Source organism: Trachemys scripta, chromosome 5 (genome assembly GCF_013100865.1).
Source record: "Trachemys scripta elegans isolate TJP31775 chromosome 5, CAS_Tse_1.0, whole genome shotgun sequence".
Classification (NCBI taxonomy): Eukaryota; Metazoa; Chordata; order Testudines; family Emydidae; genus Trachemys; species Trachemys scripta.
In genome coordinates, this window is record NC_048302.1 from 84,033,989 (window position 1) to 84,048,787 (window position 14,799).

At 38.2% G+C, this 14,799-nt stretch overlaps 1 protein-coding gene across 4 annotated transcripts in view; it reads right to left on the minus strand.

Moving 5' to 3' along the window:
- Positions 1-14,799, minus strand: part of MICU3 (mitochondrial calcium uptake family member 3) — a 121,875-nt gene that overhangs the window by 11,321 nt on the left and 95,755 nt on the right. For 3 of the 4 annotated variants that reach the window (XM_034770868.1, XM_034770871.1, XM_034770870.1), the window contains 2 exons: positions 12,450-12,558; positions 8,903-9,060 (listed from right to left, as the gene is read on the minus strand). In XM_034770868.1, the coding sequence (XP_034626759.1) occupies positions 8,903-9,060; positions 12,450-12,558 (267 nt within the window). Of the gene's footprint in view, positions 1-712; positions 788-8,902; positions 9,061-12,449; positions 12,559-14,799 lie in introns of all 4 variants that reach the window. The other variant, XM_034770869.1, reaches the window with a different exon arrangement.

The window sequence follows — 14,799 nt, forward strand, 5'->3', positions numbered from 1 at the left end:
TTTCACTTGCAACAGATTTGTGATTGTACAGTGGCATGTGGGTCCAGATTCTAATAGGCCCCTTTCCCCCACTCTGTTCATAAACTATGTTTGGGACCTAAACTAGTTGTTGATGCCCCTATGAGTAGCTATTATACAATATATAATTATTATGCACAGAAAGGAATAAACACTGGCATTTATAACCTTAAATCACAAAAAAGCACCAACACCTGCTTTCTACAGAAAGATAGTTCAAGTAGCAATGTTAGAAATACATCAAGCTATTAAAAATATGTACATTTTCAAACTAAAGTGGAATTAAATTAAATAACTATTTCTCAGTGGGAGGAGGGAAAATCTACCTTTACTATACAAATATTTACTACCATATATATCATACAGAGTTATCTGAAGCATGATTAAAACTAGTTACAGAACAGACAGAAAATACCAACAGAAACTCACAAAATCTGTGCTGTGGGAGAGGGAGAAGAAGTGTTTTCTTGAATACAGTACAAACAAAGCAATAAGCCAACAAAACAATGATAGCCTGAGATAGTCTTAAGTCTAAAAATAGAATTATATGACCTTGTAAAATACTATGACGATCACATTCTGATAATCTATTCCTTAATTCTGTAATGGGAAAACATAATGGTGGCTGTTTAACATGCAGTCATTCCCATCAGCATGCTAGCACACTCAGAGAGACTAAGCAGCTACCACATACCGTAACTTATCTGCTATAGAGTTCCTTCTTCACGCAGGCTTTGAAAGTGGTATACCTCTGTACAGTTTTGTATCCCTGTGGAGCAGAAGATGGAGAAGTGTGCAGATGCAGACAACATGTGAAGGCAGCCAGAGGTAAGCAAAAGACAACAGTGGCATGAAAATACAAAACAATGGGGATTAAACGACAAATTGCTAGAAGTTAGTCAGAGTATATAGTCAATTATAAGTAAAACGTTTTTATCATTCAGTCTTTATATTTCAAATGAATTGTAATTGAAAATAAAATTTATAAAGGAGAGGGAAATGGTTTAGCATTATTTTTTAAAACAAAATATATGAAAATCATTATCTTCAATCAAGCAAAAAACAAGGAAAATAGTTTTCATTGTTATGCCTTCCTACTATATAATATTTGTACAAGCTTTAACAAAAAACCTATGGCAATATTCTGACTGACCACTGGGTGGCAGTTAAATACATCAGATCATCTCAAAAGCAGTTTTCAAATTAAACCCCCTCTCTCACATTATAACAGTTATCTTTTAACGTTAAGTCGCATACTTGAAAAAGAGAGATACATTTTGTTAAATAATATAAAACCTATTAGACATTCAACTGTTTTATGTCTATGCTAGTTTCTTGAATGTTCCATTTATGAAGGCAGGTACTGGAAATTTAGTTTACATAATGTTTTAATTGTTATAGACATCTAATTTATAGTGTTAAGTAATCCAGTCAGACAAGTAGACAGTGTTAGACAATGGAAGAGAAAATTACTGTGTATACTTGTTAATTCTGTATAAAGATTAGTATCTGGTCCTCTCTCCATCCCCATAACTTTTTGTCCTTTAACTGACATTCAAGTGAATGATCCCTTATATAGAGTAAAACCTACAGTCCTGACAGTATCTTTTTAGAATTCCAGTTCACTTAGCCTGGTGCTTTACTAAGTGCACTTGCTTTATTCAGGCTTAATGTGGCCACAGAACACTTTGTGCTAAAATACTTACTATTAATTGTAATAACCATAAGCTTTTCTTTCAGGCAAAACATCCTCAATAAAACAGAATTTTTAAAGAATCCATTATTAGGAAATATTGCTTAAACAACTAATCAAAAAACCAGAATATTATTTTTCCTTTCAAGGCAGCACTCAAAGTGAAGAGGATTTTTTCTCTTATTAATCATCATAACAATATCAAAACAGTCACATGACATGTCAATTCAAAAGATACAATTGCAGGGTCTTTCTAAAATGTAGTAAATTGAAGCTTACTTGGCTATTATGAGAAACTACAGTAAAAACTGCCGGGTTTTATAACTAACATGAGAAGCTACAATACAGGAGGGCCTCTGATTGAAGGGAATCATCTATAATTGCAAGAACTACTTATTATACAGAAAAGAATTGCCATTTAGAAAAGCCACACTCCAAACAGATGCCTGCTGTTATTTAGTTTCTATTACTCCTTCTTACTAGATATTTTTAGCTAATAACAAAGACTGATGTGACTTATGTGGGTGTATGGTATTTCATATTAAAATATTAAAACTCTGAATCTGGACTTTATAAGTTTAAATTTGACCTTCATAAAGTTTGACCTGCCAAATGCTTCTCTGCAGATATAAAACATTGTATCAGCAGAAGCTATTAGTCTTCTTTTATCCATAAAAGCTAACAATGTTAGTAACCATTAGGAAAGGGATTCACAATATGACAGAAAATACCATAATGCCACTATATAAATCCATGTATGTCCACACTTTGAATACTGGCTACAGTTCTGGTTGCCCCATCTCAAAAACGGTATATTGGAATTGGAAAAAGTACAGAGAAGGGCAACTAAAAGCAGGGCCGGCTCCAGGGTTTTGGCCGCCCCAAGCAGCCAAAATAAAAAACAAACAAACAAAAAAGCCGTGATCGCGATCTGCGGCGGCAATTCAGCGGGAGGTCCTTCGCTCCCAGGTGGAGTGAGGGACCGTCCGTCGAATTGCCGCCGAATACCTGGACGTGCCGCCCCTCTCTGGAGCGGCCACCCCAAGCACCTGCTTGAGAAGCTGGTGCCTGGAGCCGGCCCTGCTAAAAGGATTAGGGGTATGGAATAACTTCCATCTGAGGAGCGATTAAAAAGACTGGGACTGTTCAGTTTAGAAAAGAGATGACTAAGGGGGGATATGATAGAGGTCTATAAAATCATGAATGGCATGGAGAAAGTGAATAGGGAAATGTTATTTACCCCTTCACATAACACAAGAACCAAGGGGGGGTCACCCAATGAAATGAATAGGCACCAGGTTTAAAACAAACACAAGGAAGTACTTCTTCACACAATGCACAGTCAAACTGTCAAACTCATTACCAGGAGATTATGTGAAAGACAGAAGTATAACTGGATTCAAAAAAGAATTAGATATGTTCATGGAGGATAGGTCCATCAACGGCTCTTAGCCAAGCTGTTCCCGGATGCAACCCCATGCTCTGGGGATGATAGCGGATGGATCGCTTGATAATTGCCTGTTCATTCTGCTCATTCACTTTGGAGCATCTAGTTCTGGCCACTGTCAGAAGACAGGATACTGGGCTAGAGGGCTATTAGTCTCACCCAGTTATGTTCTTAGCAAATGGAATTTGCAAAACTTGCTATGGACTTAACACATCATTATATTTATTAAGAAACCACTTTATAGAATCGTAGGACTGGAAGGTCTTCTAGAATCGAGAGGTCTTCTAGTCCAGTTCCCAGCACTCAAGGCAGGATTAAACATTACCTAGACCATACCTGACAGGTGTTTGGTTTAATCTGCTCTTCAAAATCTCCAAAGATGGAGATTTCACAACCTTGATAGGCAATTTATTCCAGTGCTTAATCACCCTGAAAGTTAGGAATTTATTCCTAATGTCCAACTTAAACCTACCTTGCTGCCTTTTAAGCCCATTGCTTCTTGCCCTAGTCTCAGATGTTAAGGAGAACAATTTTTCTCCCTCCTCCTTGTAACAACATTTTAAATACTTGAAAACTATTATCATGTTCCCCCTCAGTTTTCTCTTCTTCAGACTAAACAAACCTAGTTTTTTCAATCTTCCCTCACAGTTCATGTTTTCTAGACTTTTAATAACTTTTTGTTGCTCTTCTCTGGACTTTCTTCAATTTGTCCACATCTTTCCTGAAATGTAGCACCCAGGACACAATAATCCAGTTGAGGCCTAATCAGAGTGGAATAGAGCAGAAGAATTACTTCTTGTGTCTTGCTTACAACACTCCCGCATATGCAGAATGATGTTCGCTTTCTTTTGCAACAGTGTTACACTGTAGACGCATATTTAGATTGTGATCTGCTATGACTTCCAGATACCTTTCTGCAGTACTCCTTCCTAGGCAGTTATTTCCGATTTTGTATGTGTGTAACTGATTGTTCATTCCCAAGCGGAGTACTTTGTACTTGTCCTTGTTGAATTTCACCCTATTTACTTCCATTTCTCCAGTTTGTCCAGATCATTTTGAATTTGAATCCTATCCTCCAAAGCACTTGCAACCCATCCCAGCTTAGTATCGCCTGCAAACTTTATAAATGTACTCTCTATGCCATTATCTAAATCACTGATGAAGATATTGAACAGAACCGGACCCAGGACTGATCCCTACAGGACCCCACTCGTTATGCCCTTCCAGCTTGACTGTGAGTCACTGATAACTACTCTCTGGGAATGGTTTTCCAACCAGTTATGCACCCACCTTATAGTAGCTCCATATCAGTTGTATTTCCCTAGTTTGTTTATGAGCAGATCATGTGAGACAATATCAAAAGCCTTACTAAAGTCAAGATATACCACATCTACCACTTCCGCCCTATCCACAAGCCAAAGAAAGCAATTAGGTTGATTTGACACAATTTGTTCTTGACAAATCCATACTGACTTATTATTTTCTAGGTGTCTGCAAATTGATTGCTTAATTATTTGCTCCATTATCTTTATGGGTACTGAAGTTAAGTTGATTGGTCTGTAATTCCCTGGGTTGTCCTTATTCCCTTTTTATAGATGGGCACTATATTTGCCCTTTTCCAGTCCTCCGGAATCTGTCCTATCTTCCATGACTTTTCAAAGATAATTGCTAATGGCTCAGATATCTCCTCAGTCAGCTTCTTGAGTATTCTAGAATGTATTTCATCAAGCTTTGGTGACTTGAAGACATCTAACTTGTCTAAGTAATTTTCAACTTGTTCTTTCCTATTTTAGCCTCTGCTCATGCCTAATTTTCACTGGCATTCATTAAGTTAGATATCCAGTTGACACTAATCTTTTTGGTGAAAACTGAAACATGAAAGTAATTTAGCACTTCTGCCAGTTCCATATTTCCTGTTATTGTTCTCCCCCCCCCCACTGAATTAACAGACCTACCCTATCCTTGGGGTTTTCATGTTACCCTTTATGTCTCTAGATAATTTAAACTCATTTTGTGCCTTGACCTTTCTAATTTTGTCACCACTTGCTTGTGTTTTTTATTTATATTCATCCTTTGTAATTTGATTTATTTTCCACTTTTTGTAGGACTCTTGAGTTTCAAATCATTGAAGATGTCCTTGTTAAGCCAGGGTGGACTCTTGCCATACTTTCTATCTTTCCTTTGCAGTGGGATAGTTCGCTCTTGTGCTCTTAATAATGTCTCTTCGAAAATCTGCCATCTCTCTTGAACTGTTTTTCTCCTTACACTTGCTTCCCATGGTCTTACCTACCAATTCCCTGAGTTTGCTAAAGTCTGACTTCTTGAAATCCATTATCTTTATTGTGCTGTTTTCCTTCCTACCATCCCTTAGCTTTGTTACTTATATGTTAATTTCAGTTTAGCATGAGACAACTGCTTCAGCACACTATAAATGCGACTATAATCGTGGCTAAAGGGTTACAATGTACTTGCTTTGGCAACAATAAATACTGTATAATTCTGCAAGGTCAAATTAGTTGGAAAGAAATTATCCTGGCCACTGAGGCCATATCTGCAACTTTCTGCAGCTTGAAAGATCATAGATACTTCCTGCCAATTTGGGCACGTAAAAAGCAGTAAGGTGCTACATGCTATGCCCTTTTTCCTTTTCATTCTACAACTCAATAATGTTTGTTTGTTTTTTATTAGACTTTTGTCAGGACTGAGATCCCCACTTTGAACTTTAGGGTACAAATGTAGGGGCCTGCATGAAAACTTCTAAGCTTAATTACCAGCTTAGCTCTGGTTCGGCTGCCACCATTTTCAATGGATTCCCTCCCTGGGAAACCTTGAAAAACCTTCACCAAATCCCTGGTGAAAACAAATCCAACCCCTTGGATTTAAAACAAGGGGAAATTAACCATTCCCCTCCTTCCTCCCACCAACTCCTGGTGAATCAGTTCCAACCCCCCTTGGGATCTACAACAGGGAGAAATTAACCATTCCCCCTCCTTCCTCCCACCAACTCCTGGTGAGTCAGGATCCACCCCTTGGATCTTGAACAAGGAAAAATCAATCAGGTTCTTAAAAAGAAGGCTTTAATTAAAGAAAAAGGTAAAAATCATCTCTGTAAAATCAGTATGGAAATTAACCTTACAGGGTAATCAAACTTAAAGAGCTCAGAGGACTCCCCTCTAGTCTCAGGTTCAAAGTACAGCAAACAAAGATAAACACTCTAGTAAAAGGTACATTTACAAGTTGAGAAAACAAAGGAAAACTAACACGCCTTGCCTGGCTATTTACTTACAAGTTTGAAATAGGAGAGACTTGTTTAGAAAGATGTGGAGAACCTGGATTGATGTCTGGTCCCTCTCAGTCCCCGAGAACGAACACCGTCCCAAAACAAAGAACACAAACAAAAGCCTTCCCCCCCCAAGATTTGAAAGTATCTTGTCCCCTTATTGGTCCTTTAGGTCAGATGCCAGCCAGGTTACCTGAGCTTCTTAACCCTTTACAGGGAAAAGGATTTTGGAGTCTCTGGCCAGGAGGGATTTATAGTACTGTACACAGGACAGCTATTACCCTTCCCTTTAAAGTTATGACAACTTTATTTAAAAAAAAAGAGAATTTTGCAAGAGGTTTACAACAGACACCATTACTTACACATGGTATATGCTGACATGTTTTCTGCATTACTTCTGAAACCTTGCTAAAAAGTGATACTCGCACCATGAAGTTTATTTCTAGAATGTCCTGGAGTTCTACTTTCCCGGCGGAAATAATATATTTTTAGGAATCATATGACAAGACAATGTGTAGTTATAACCCTTGTAAGAAAAATAAATAAATACAATTAAAAAATAAAAGTGACTATATCATTGTTGTCCCTATAGTATGGGACCAAATTTTGATACCCTTACACACTGTGAGTAGCACCTGATTCCCAGAGTAGTTCCACTGAAATCAATGGGATCACTTGTGGAGCAAGGTGCCACTCAGTCTGAGTAAAGATATCACAATTTAGCCTAGCGTGTGCAGTATACTCCCTATTTTGTGAGCCAAGAGCTTTTCAAGTTGCCTATAAGGAAAGCATGGTACATGGAAAGCAAAATAGTGTCTGACAAAGATGACTTTTAAAGCTTATATTTGATTTCTGTCCTGCTTTTTAATAATATTAAAAAGAAGCATACATATACTCCATATTCACAAGAATTATTTAGTAACTACTCTATGCATTGCTTAAGTTAACATATACTACACCTTTACAATTAGTTAACATAGATGTTTAACTGCATGATTAACTAATGGTTATAAAACAACTATACTTCCACATTATCAAGAAAAAAAATTATGGTTTGAGCATCAGCAGGAAATACATTTGTGTCACCATTTCTGAAGGAATGCTATCAACATGTTTTCTTCACAGGGTCAAAAAACAACAAAGAAAGCCAAGCCACCTACGAGATTCAACATCACCTTCTACACAAGACCTAACATTAATTAGTCAATTTAGAAATCTATTCTACTTTAAAATTGAGTAATACAGTGGGTAAAATATTATGAAAAAACAAATCCAAATTTCAATTTAACAAGTACTGTGCTCTATAGTATGAGTTTAAAGCTTATATCTAAATGGTTATATTGTCAGTTTGAAAAGAGCATATTACATTTAAAAACTAAATTTAAATAAATAACTTGTGATATTGCTATATAAAAAACAGTAAGAAAAACGTGGGACTTCATATGGTCATTCTAAAATGATACATGAATTTTTCTAACTGCTCCATTTAAAAATAAAATCTAAAATTATTTCTAAATCCCAAATCAACTCATAAGTCTAGCAAAATAGCTATGCAATCACGTAACACCACTGTGCAACGATGTTCAGGTGTAGGTCCCAATTGTCCAATGTTATTTAAAAATTCTCCTTTAAACTTTGACACTCCCAAAATTTCCTTCCTTTGCTGGTGGACTGGGAAGAGTGTAGAGAGTAGTGAGGTTTACAGGTCTGCCCCATGGCAAAGCTCCAGTCAGTTTACAGGCTCATTTTCTCCAACTTTTACCAAGTGATTTCCTATTCCCTACCCATCTTTCTGGGTTGAAATGTTGACTTTAAATCTGCTAGAAACGGACCTAAATTATCAAAAAGTAGCTGTGGGCCACAATAACCCTGTTTATACAAAAACAAACAAACAAACAAAAAATCCCAAGCCTCACAGCTGCTGCTGAAAAGAGAGTCTTAACTAGTGCTGAACACAGAAATATAGTTTGGTCCATGGCTACACTTGCAGCTAATCATGCTCAGCATGATTTCACTAATTGTTAATTTCACTAATTAAAACCTTGATCAGCTGTATCTGTTGCAGACACCCATTGTCAGTAACTGCCTTTGCACAGATACACAAGGACTCAGGTGGAAGGCACCTTCCTCTTTTCTCCTCTGCCAATGGTCCAGGCACAAACACAGTACCTGTTAAAACCTCCAACCCCAAACCACTCCACACCAACCAGCAGAAATGGCAGCGTGTATAGGACAGCACTCTGCACTTCCGAGGTGGTCCTGTACTGTAAAGGCACACCCTGCACCCCATCTATGGTTCTCCCAGAATAACAAACTTCTACAAATCAGGAAGAGATTAATCTTACAGACTGTTTCCTAAGTTTTTCAAAATATAAAGATTCAATCAGCTGTTAGTTCACAGGCTACTTTCACTACTTTGACAATTCTGAATCAATTAAAATAAACATAATATTGATATTCTTACCCTGAACCCTCGATTCAATCTGTCCTTCATAATGCCAATAAATTCTTTATAACTCAGCTGGTCATCTCTGTCAACATCAAAGATCTTGAAGACTGTGTTCACCAAATGTGCTGAAAGCTTCAGGCCTGTAGCTACATACACAGCACGCTTGAATTCATCTATGTAAACAATACATCAAAAGAAAAAAGTAAAACATAGAAGTCATATTATGTGTTTTAATTTTTCGATATATCATAAAAGCTTACATGTTGTGATATACCCTCTTCAGCGTAAACTTTCCTATTGAACTATATGTAATGAAATGCAAAAATGATGTTATTGCTAAGTTATATTTGCACATTTAAGCAGTCAAAAGTAAGGATATCAAAAGTTGTATAGGAAAAAAAATATAGGGTCAGATTCTTTGGTGAAAACTGATGTAGATTAATTGAAATCAATTAATTTACACCAGCAGAGAATTTAATACATAGATTACAATTTACAAAATGTATTATATTGTGTGTAATCATATAATTGGAAAGCGTATCATAACAGAGATCTGATGCAGTATATCACGCTTTTATTATATATAAAGGACCCTAGATTTAGGTGGGACTTCCCCTCTAAGCTTTTTTCTTGATCCACTATCCAAAGACAAAAGCCCTATTGGTACACGTTAGGTGGTGTACCAAGTTTGGAGATGAAAGATCGTGCAGATACTTCTGAGAATGTTCAGAAGCAATTTTTCAGTTGCTTATAAGTTTATGATCCAATCAACCGTTCAAGTTTATAACATGCACCCCTCACTACAGGCTTTTTATGTGCCATTGCTCCTCCCCTCCCCCCCACACACACCCCTATGGGCAGAAGCCAAACATGGAAAATTGTATCCCATAGGCACTATGAGAAGGAACTGAGAAATGTGGTAATTGTTTGAAAGTTGTAAGTATTGCAAATACGAGCCCAAATCTACACTTATGTATGTATTTTCTTTAACAAATGAAGCAAGATTATAAAGATTATTTGAGGACAATATTGATGGAGGGGAGGGATAGAGGGGAGTTAATGAATTTGTAAAATCGGGGGTCCTACCCTATTACTGGAGAATTGCTAATATAGTACCTATTTTTAAGAAAGGGGAAAAAAGCAAACCAAGAAACTTCAAACCCGTTAGTTTGACCTCAACTGTATACAAGGGCCTGGAACAAATTTTGAAAGAGAAAGTAGTTAAGGACATAGAAGAAAACAGTAACTGGAATAAAATACATGGTTTTATAAAAGGTAGATCGTGCTAGACCAACCTGAGCTCTTTCTTTGAGAAGATAACTGATTTTTTAGACAAAAGAAAGGCAGCAATCTAATCTTCTTGGATTTCAATAAGGCATTTGATGCAGTTTCACATGGGAAAGTATTAGTTAAATTGGAGAAGATGTGGATTAATATGAGCACTGAAAGGTGGATAAGGAATTGATGAAGATTGGGGAGACTCCAGCGGGACATGCTGAAAGGTGAACTGTCAGGCTGGAGGGAGGTCACTAGTGGAGTTTGTCAGGGATCGGTGTTGGGACCACTCTTATTTAACATTTTCATTCATGACCTTGGCACAGGAAGTGGGAGTATGCTAATAAAATTTGAGGATGACACAAAGTTGAGAGGTACTGCCAGTATGGAGAACTGGAATATTATACAAGAGCTGGATGACCTTGAAAGCTGGAGTAATAGAAATGGAATGAAATTTAATAGTGTAAAGTTCAAGGTCACATACTTAGGGACTAACAACAAGCATTTTTTATAATATGCTGGGGATGTATCAGTTGGAAGTGACAGAGGAGGAGAAAGACCTGGATGTACTGATTGATCACAGGATGACTGTGAGCCGCCATCACGATGAAGCTGTGAAAAAATGTTAATGCAATCCTAGGATGCATCAGGCGAGGTATTTCCAGTAGAGACAGGGAAGTGTTATTGCCATTATACAGGCACTGGTGAGACCTCTGGAACACTGTGTGAAGTTCTGGTCTCCCATGTTTAAGAAAGATGAATTCAAATTGGAACAGGTGCAGAGAAGGGCTACTAGGATGATCAGAGGAATGAAAAGCCTACTAATGAGAGGCGATACAAGGAGCTTGGCCTATTTAGCCTAACCAAACAAAGGCTGAAGGGAGATACGCTGAAGGGAGATATGATTGCTCTCTATAAATACATCAGAAGGATAAATCCCAGGGAGGGGGAGGAGTTATTTAAGTTAAGTGCCAATGTTGACACAAGTACAAATGGATACAAAACTGGCCATCAACAAGTTGAGGCTTGAAATTAGATGAAGGTTTGTAACCATCAGAGGAGTGAAGTTCTGGAACAGTCTTCCAAGGGGAGCAAAAAACCTAACTGGCTTCAAGACTGAGCATGAAAAGTTTATGGAGGGGTTGGTATGATGAGATTGCCTACAATGGCATGTGGCCCATCTGTAACTGCTAGTAGCAAATATCCCCAATGGTCGTAGATAGGGAGGGCTCTACTACAGAGAATTCTTTCCCAGGTGTCTGTCTGGGAGGTCTTGCCAACATGCTCAGGGTCCAACTGATCACTATATTTGGGGTTGGGAAGGAATTTCCCCCCAGGTCAGATTGGCAGAGACCCTGGGGTTTTTCTCCCTTCCTTTGAAGCATCAGGCACAGGTCACTTGCTGGTTTAAAGCAGAGTAAATGGTGAATTCTCTGCAGGAGTGGCGCCAGGGTTTTTGCCGCCCTAGGCGGCAGCACTCCTCTTCTGAGCATTCGGGGGCCTGGGGTCTTCGGCGGTGGGGGTCCTTCTACTCCATGCCTTCGGGGCACTTTGGCGGCGGGTCCTTCACTCGCCAGAGCGAGTGAAGGACCCGCCGCCGAATTTCCGGAGCGGAAGGACCCCCCCGCCGCTGAATTTCCGCCAAGGGCAGCAAAATGCCGCCCCCCCCCAAATCCTGCCGCCCTAGGCGACTGCCTAGGGTCGCCTAGTGGAAGAGCCGGCCCTGATTCTCTGTAAGTGGAAGTCTTTAAATCATGATTTGAGGATTTCAGTAATTCAGCCAGAGATTATGGATCTATTACCAGAGGTGGTTGGTGAGATTATGTGGCCTATGAGGTGCAGGTGATCAGAGTAGATGGTCACAATGGTCTCTTCTGGGCTTAAAGTTTATGAGTCTATGCGTTGTATGTATAATATCTTCTAAAATTGCAACAGATCTCTAGGCACACTAATAAAACATTAATTAGCAAAATAAGGAAATAATTAGTATTAATCAAGTTCAGCTAAATATTTTTCAGTTTTTAAAGGAAAAAGAATGATTAAATTAGGTTGCACTGATGGCATCTGTTTAAATGACAATGTTCATCTAAAGTGGTGAAAAAGACAGCACTATCTTCTGATAAACAGCAGATGTATTTTTATTTTCAAATATCAAGTAAAACAGTTATATCCTATTTTCCTAGTAATATCCAGTTATGATGAAAAATTGTTAGGACAAGTGCAGGACTGCAAGTTGCACAAAAGATCTGTTTTTATCACTTACTAACAAAAAAGTAATAATTCTCACCTTGTCCTATAGAACGATTTGCAAAATTATACATTTGCATTGCAATTGCAAAATCTTCTAGGTTGTTCAAAAACTGGAAAAATGATCTGAACTCATCAAATGTGATACCCTATTGAATAAAAGAACCATATTTGCATTAGTATTGTTAGAATAATCAGTAGACATGACAAGTGAACAAACACCAGTTGGAAGATTGCATATGGCTATTTCATTTCGGGACATATTCAACATCCATTACAATAAATGGGAATTTTGCAACTGTCATCAATAAAAGCAAGAGTTGTCCCAACATTAGTTCCTACAGATATAACACTTCTGCATGTTTGTCACAATTACAGGAAGTTAATTTTCACTGAAAAAACATTAACTTACAGTTAGATTGTTTCACTGATTAACATAACCCTTAAACTAAGAAAATTATTATGATAAAGTAACCATTAAGGTACTTTTATATAAATATTGGAATATCTTTACAGTTTAATATATACATCATGAGTATAGATATATAAACAGTATGAAGTATTATTGTAGCCATGTTGGATATTAACCCAGGATATTAAGAGATAAAAGGTGAGTGAGGTAATATATTGGGCCAACTTCTGCTGGTGAGAGTGACAAGCGTTTGAGCTTACACAGAGCTCTTCTTCAGGTAAATAGTTACAGATATGCTGAATGAATTCATAAGTACATGTTGTGAGTCTGAGTTCAGTTCTTTCCTGTGAATTTTTACATATTCACATTTGTAGATACTTGAGCTTTCTTCAGCAGATGCTCACAAGCTTATATTGGAGGGGCTCCTTCTGTTTTGCAAGACAAGTTCTGAGTGTTAGCCAGGATTTGAGCATTGATTAATCTGCTGGGTGTGTAGTTTTTAAATGAGCACCAATGATTTTTCTTTTTCTTTTTTACTGGCTCTTCTGTTCCCTCTCTAGTTTTGGCTCCAAATCTCTAGCCCTGATCACTAACTTCAAACCCCAGGCCCACTCCACAAGAGATCTCAACTACTTGCTGCACGTACTGCCTCCTCCGATCTCAGCTTTTATGGAAGATTAAATCAGAACCAGTACTCCATCCTCATGCTCATTGACCTTTCAGATGCCTTCGCCACTGTTGACCATGCTCTTCTTCTTGAAGTATTGTCCTCCCTTTACTTCCATGACTGTTCTCTCCTAGTTCTCCTTCTACCTCTCTAATCACTTCTTCAGTGTGTCCTTTGGAAAATATTCCTCATCTGCCCTCCAGTTTTCTCTACGGGCTCAACAGGGTTCTGTTCTTGCTCCCCTTCTCTTCTCCCTCCCTCTTATCACTGGGTAATCTCATCTGCAAATACAAATTCTACTACCATCTCCATGCTGACAATTCACAGATGTACCTCTCTACTCCAGACCTGTGTGTATCTTTGCAAACTAAAATCTTGGCCTGTTTCTCTAACATCTGCTCATGGATGTCTAGCTGTCAGTTCAAGCTCAATATGTCTAAAACAGAGTTCTTACTCTTCCCTCCAAAACCCTCCCTGTTACCTCCTCTCTCAACCATTGTGGAAAAACCATTATCCTACCTATCATTCAGGCCTGTAACTCTGTTTGACTCAAACCTCCCTCTAGGTCTTCAAATCCAGTCTATGTCAAATCTTGCCAATTCTTTCTGCATCACATCTCTAAGATAAAGCTTTTCCTATCCATCCACACAGCTAAAACTTATCCATGATCACATGATCTTGCACCTCGATTACCGCAACATCCTTTTCTCTAGCCTCAACAATTGCAATCTTTTCCCACTCATTTCCATTCAGAATGCTGGGATCATTTTCCTAGCCTAACACTTTGACTATGTTATCCCTCTCCTTGTATTCCTTCACTAGCTCACCCTTCTCTATTGCATCAAATGTAACTTTCTTGTCTTCACTTTCAAGGCCCTTATCCCCATACTACCCTATCAACTTTCATTTACTATTGAGAGGTCAGCCTCTACCTTCAATCAGCCCATGATGCCAGCCTCCATCACACATTTTTTAAATTTTCTTGCTTTATCCCATGCTGTTCCTCCCCATAAATGTCTGCAAAGCTCTCTCATTATCTTTCTCTAAAACCCTCCTTAGCCGTGATGCCTACACAACACTTGATGCCTGCTATGCCACTGCCTATCATGCTGAGCCCTATTGTCACCCCACTCTCCTTGTACTCCCCCATTTACCCATCTATGTCCACCAGTTTCTAGTCTTATACTTAAATGTAAGCTCTGTGAGGCAAGGATCATCTTTTTGTTCTGTGTTTGTATAGTGCCTGGCACAATGGGGTCCTGGTCCATGACTATGGCTCCTAAATGCAATGGTAATACAAATAATAATAAT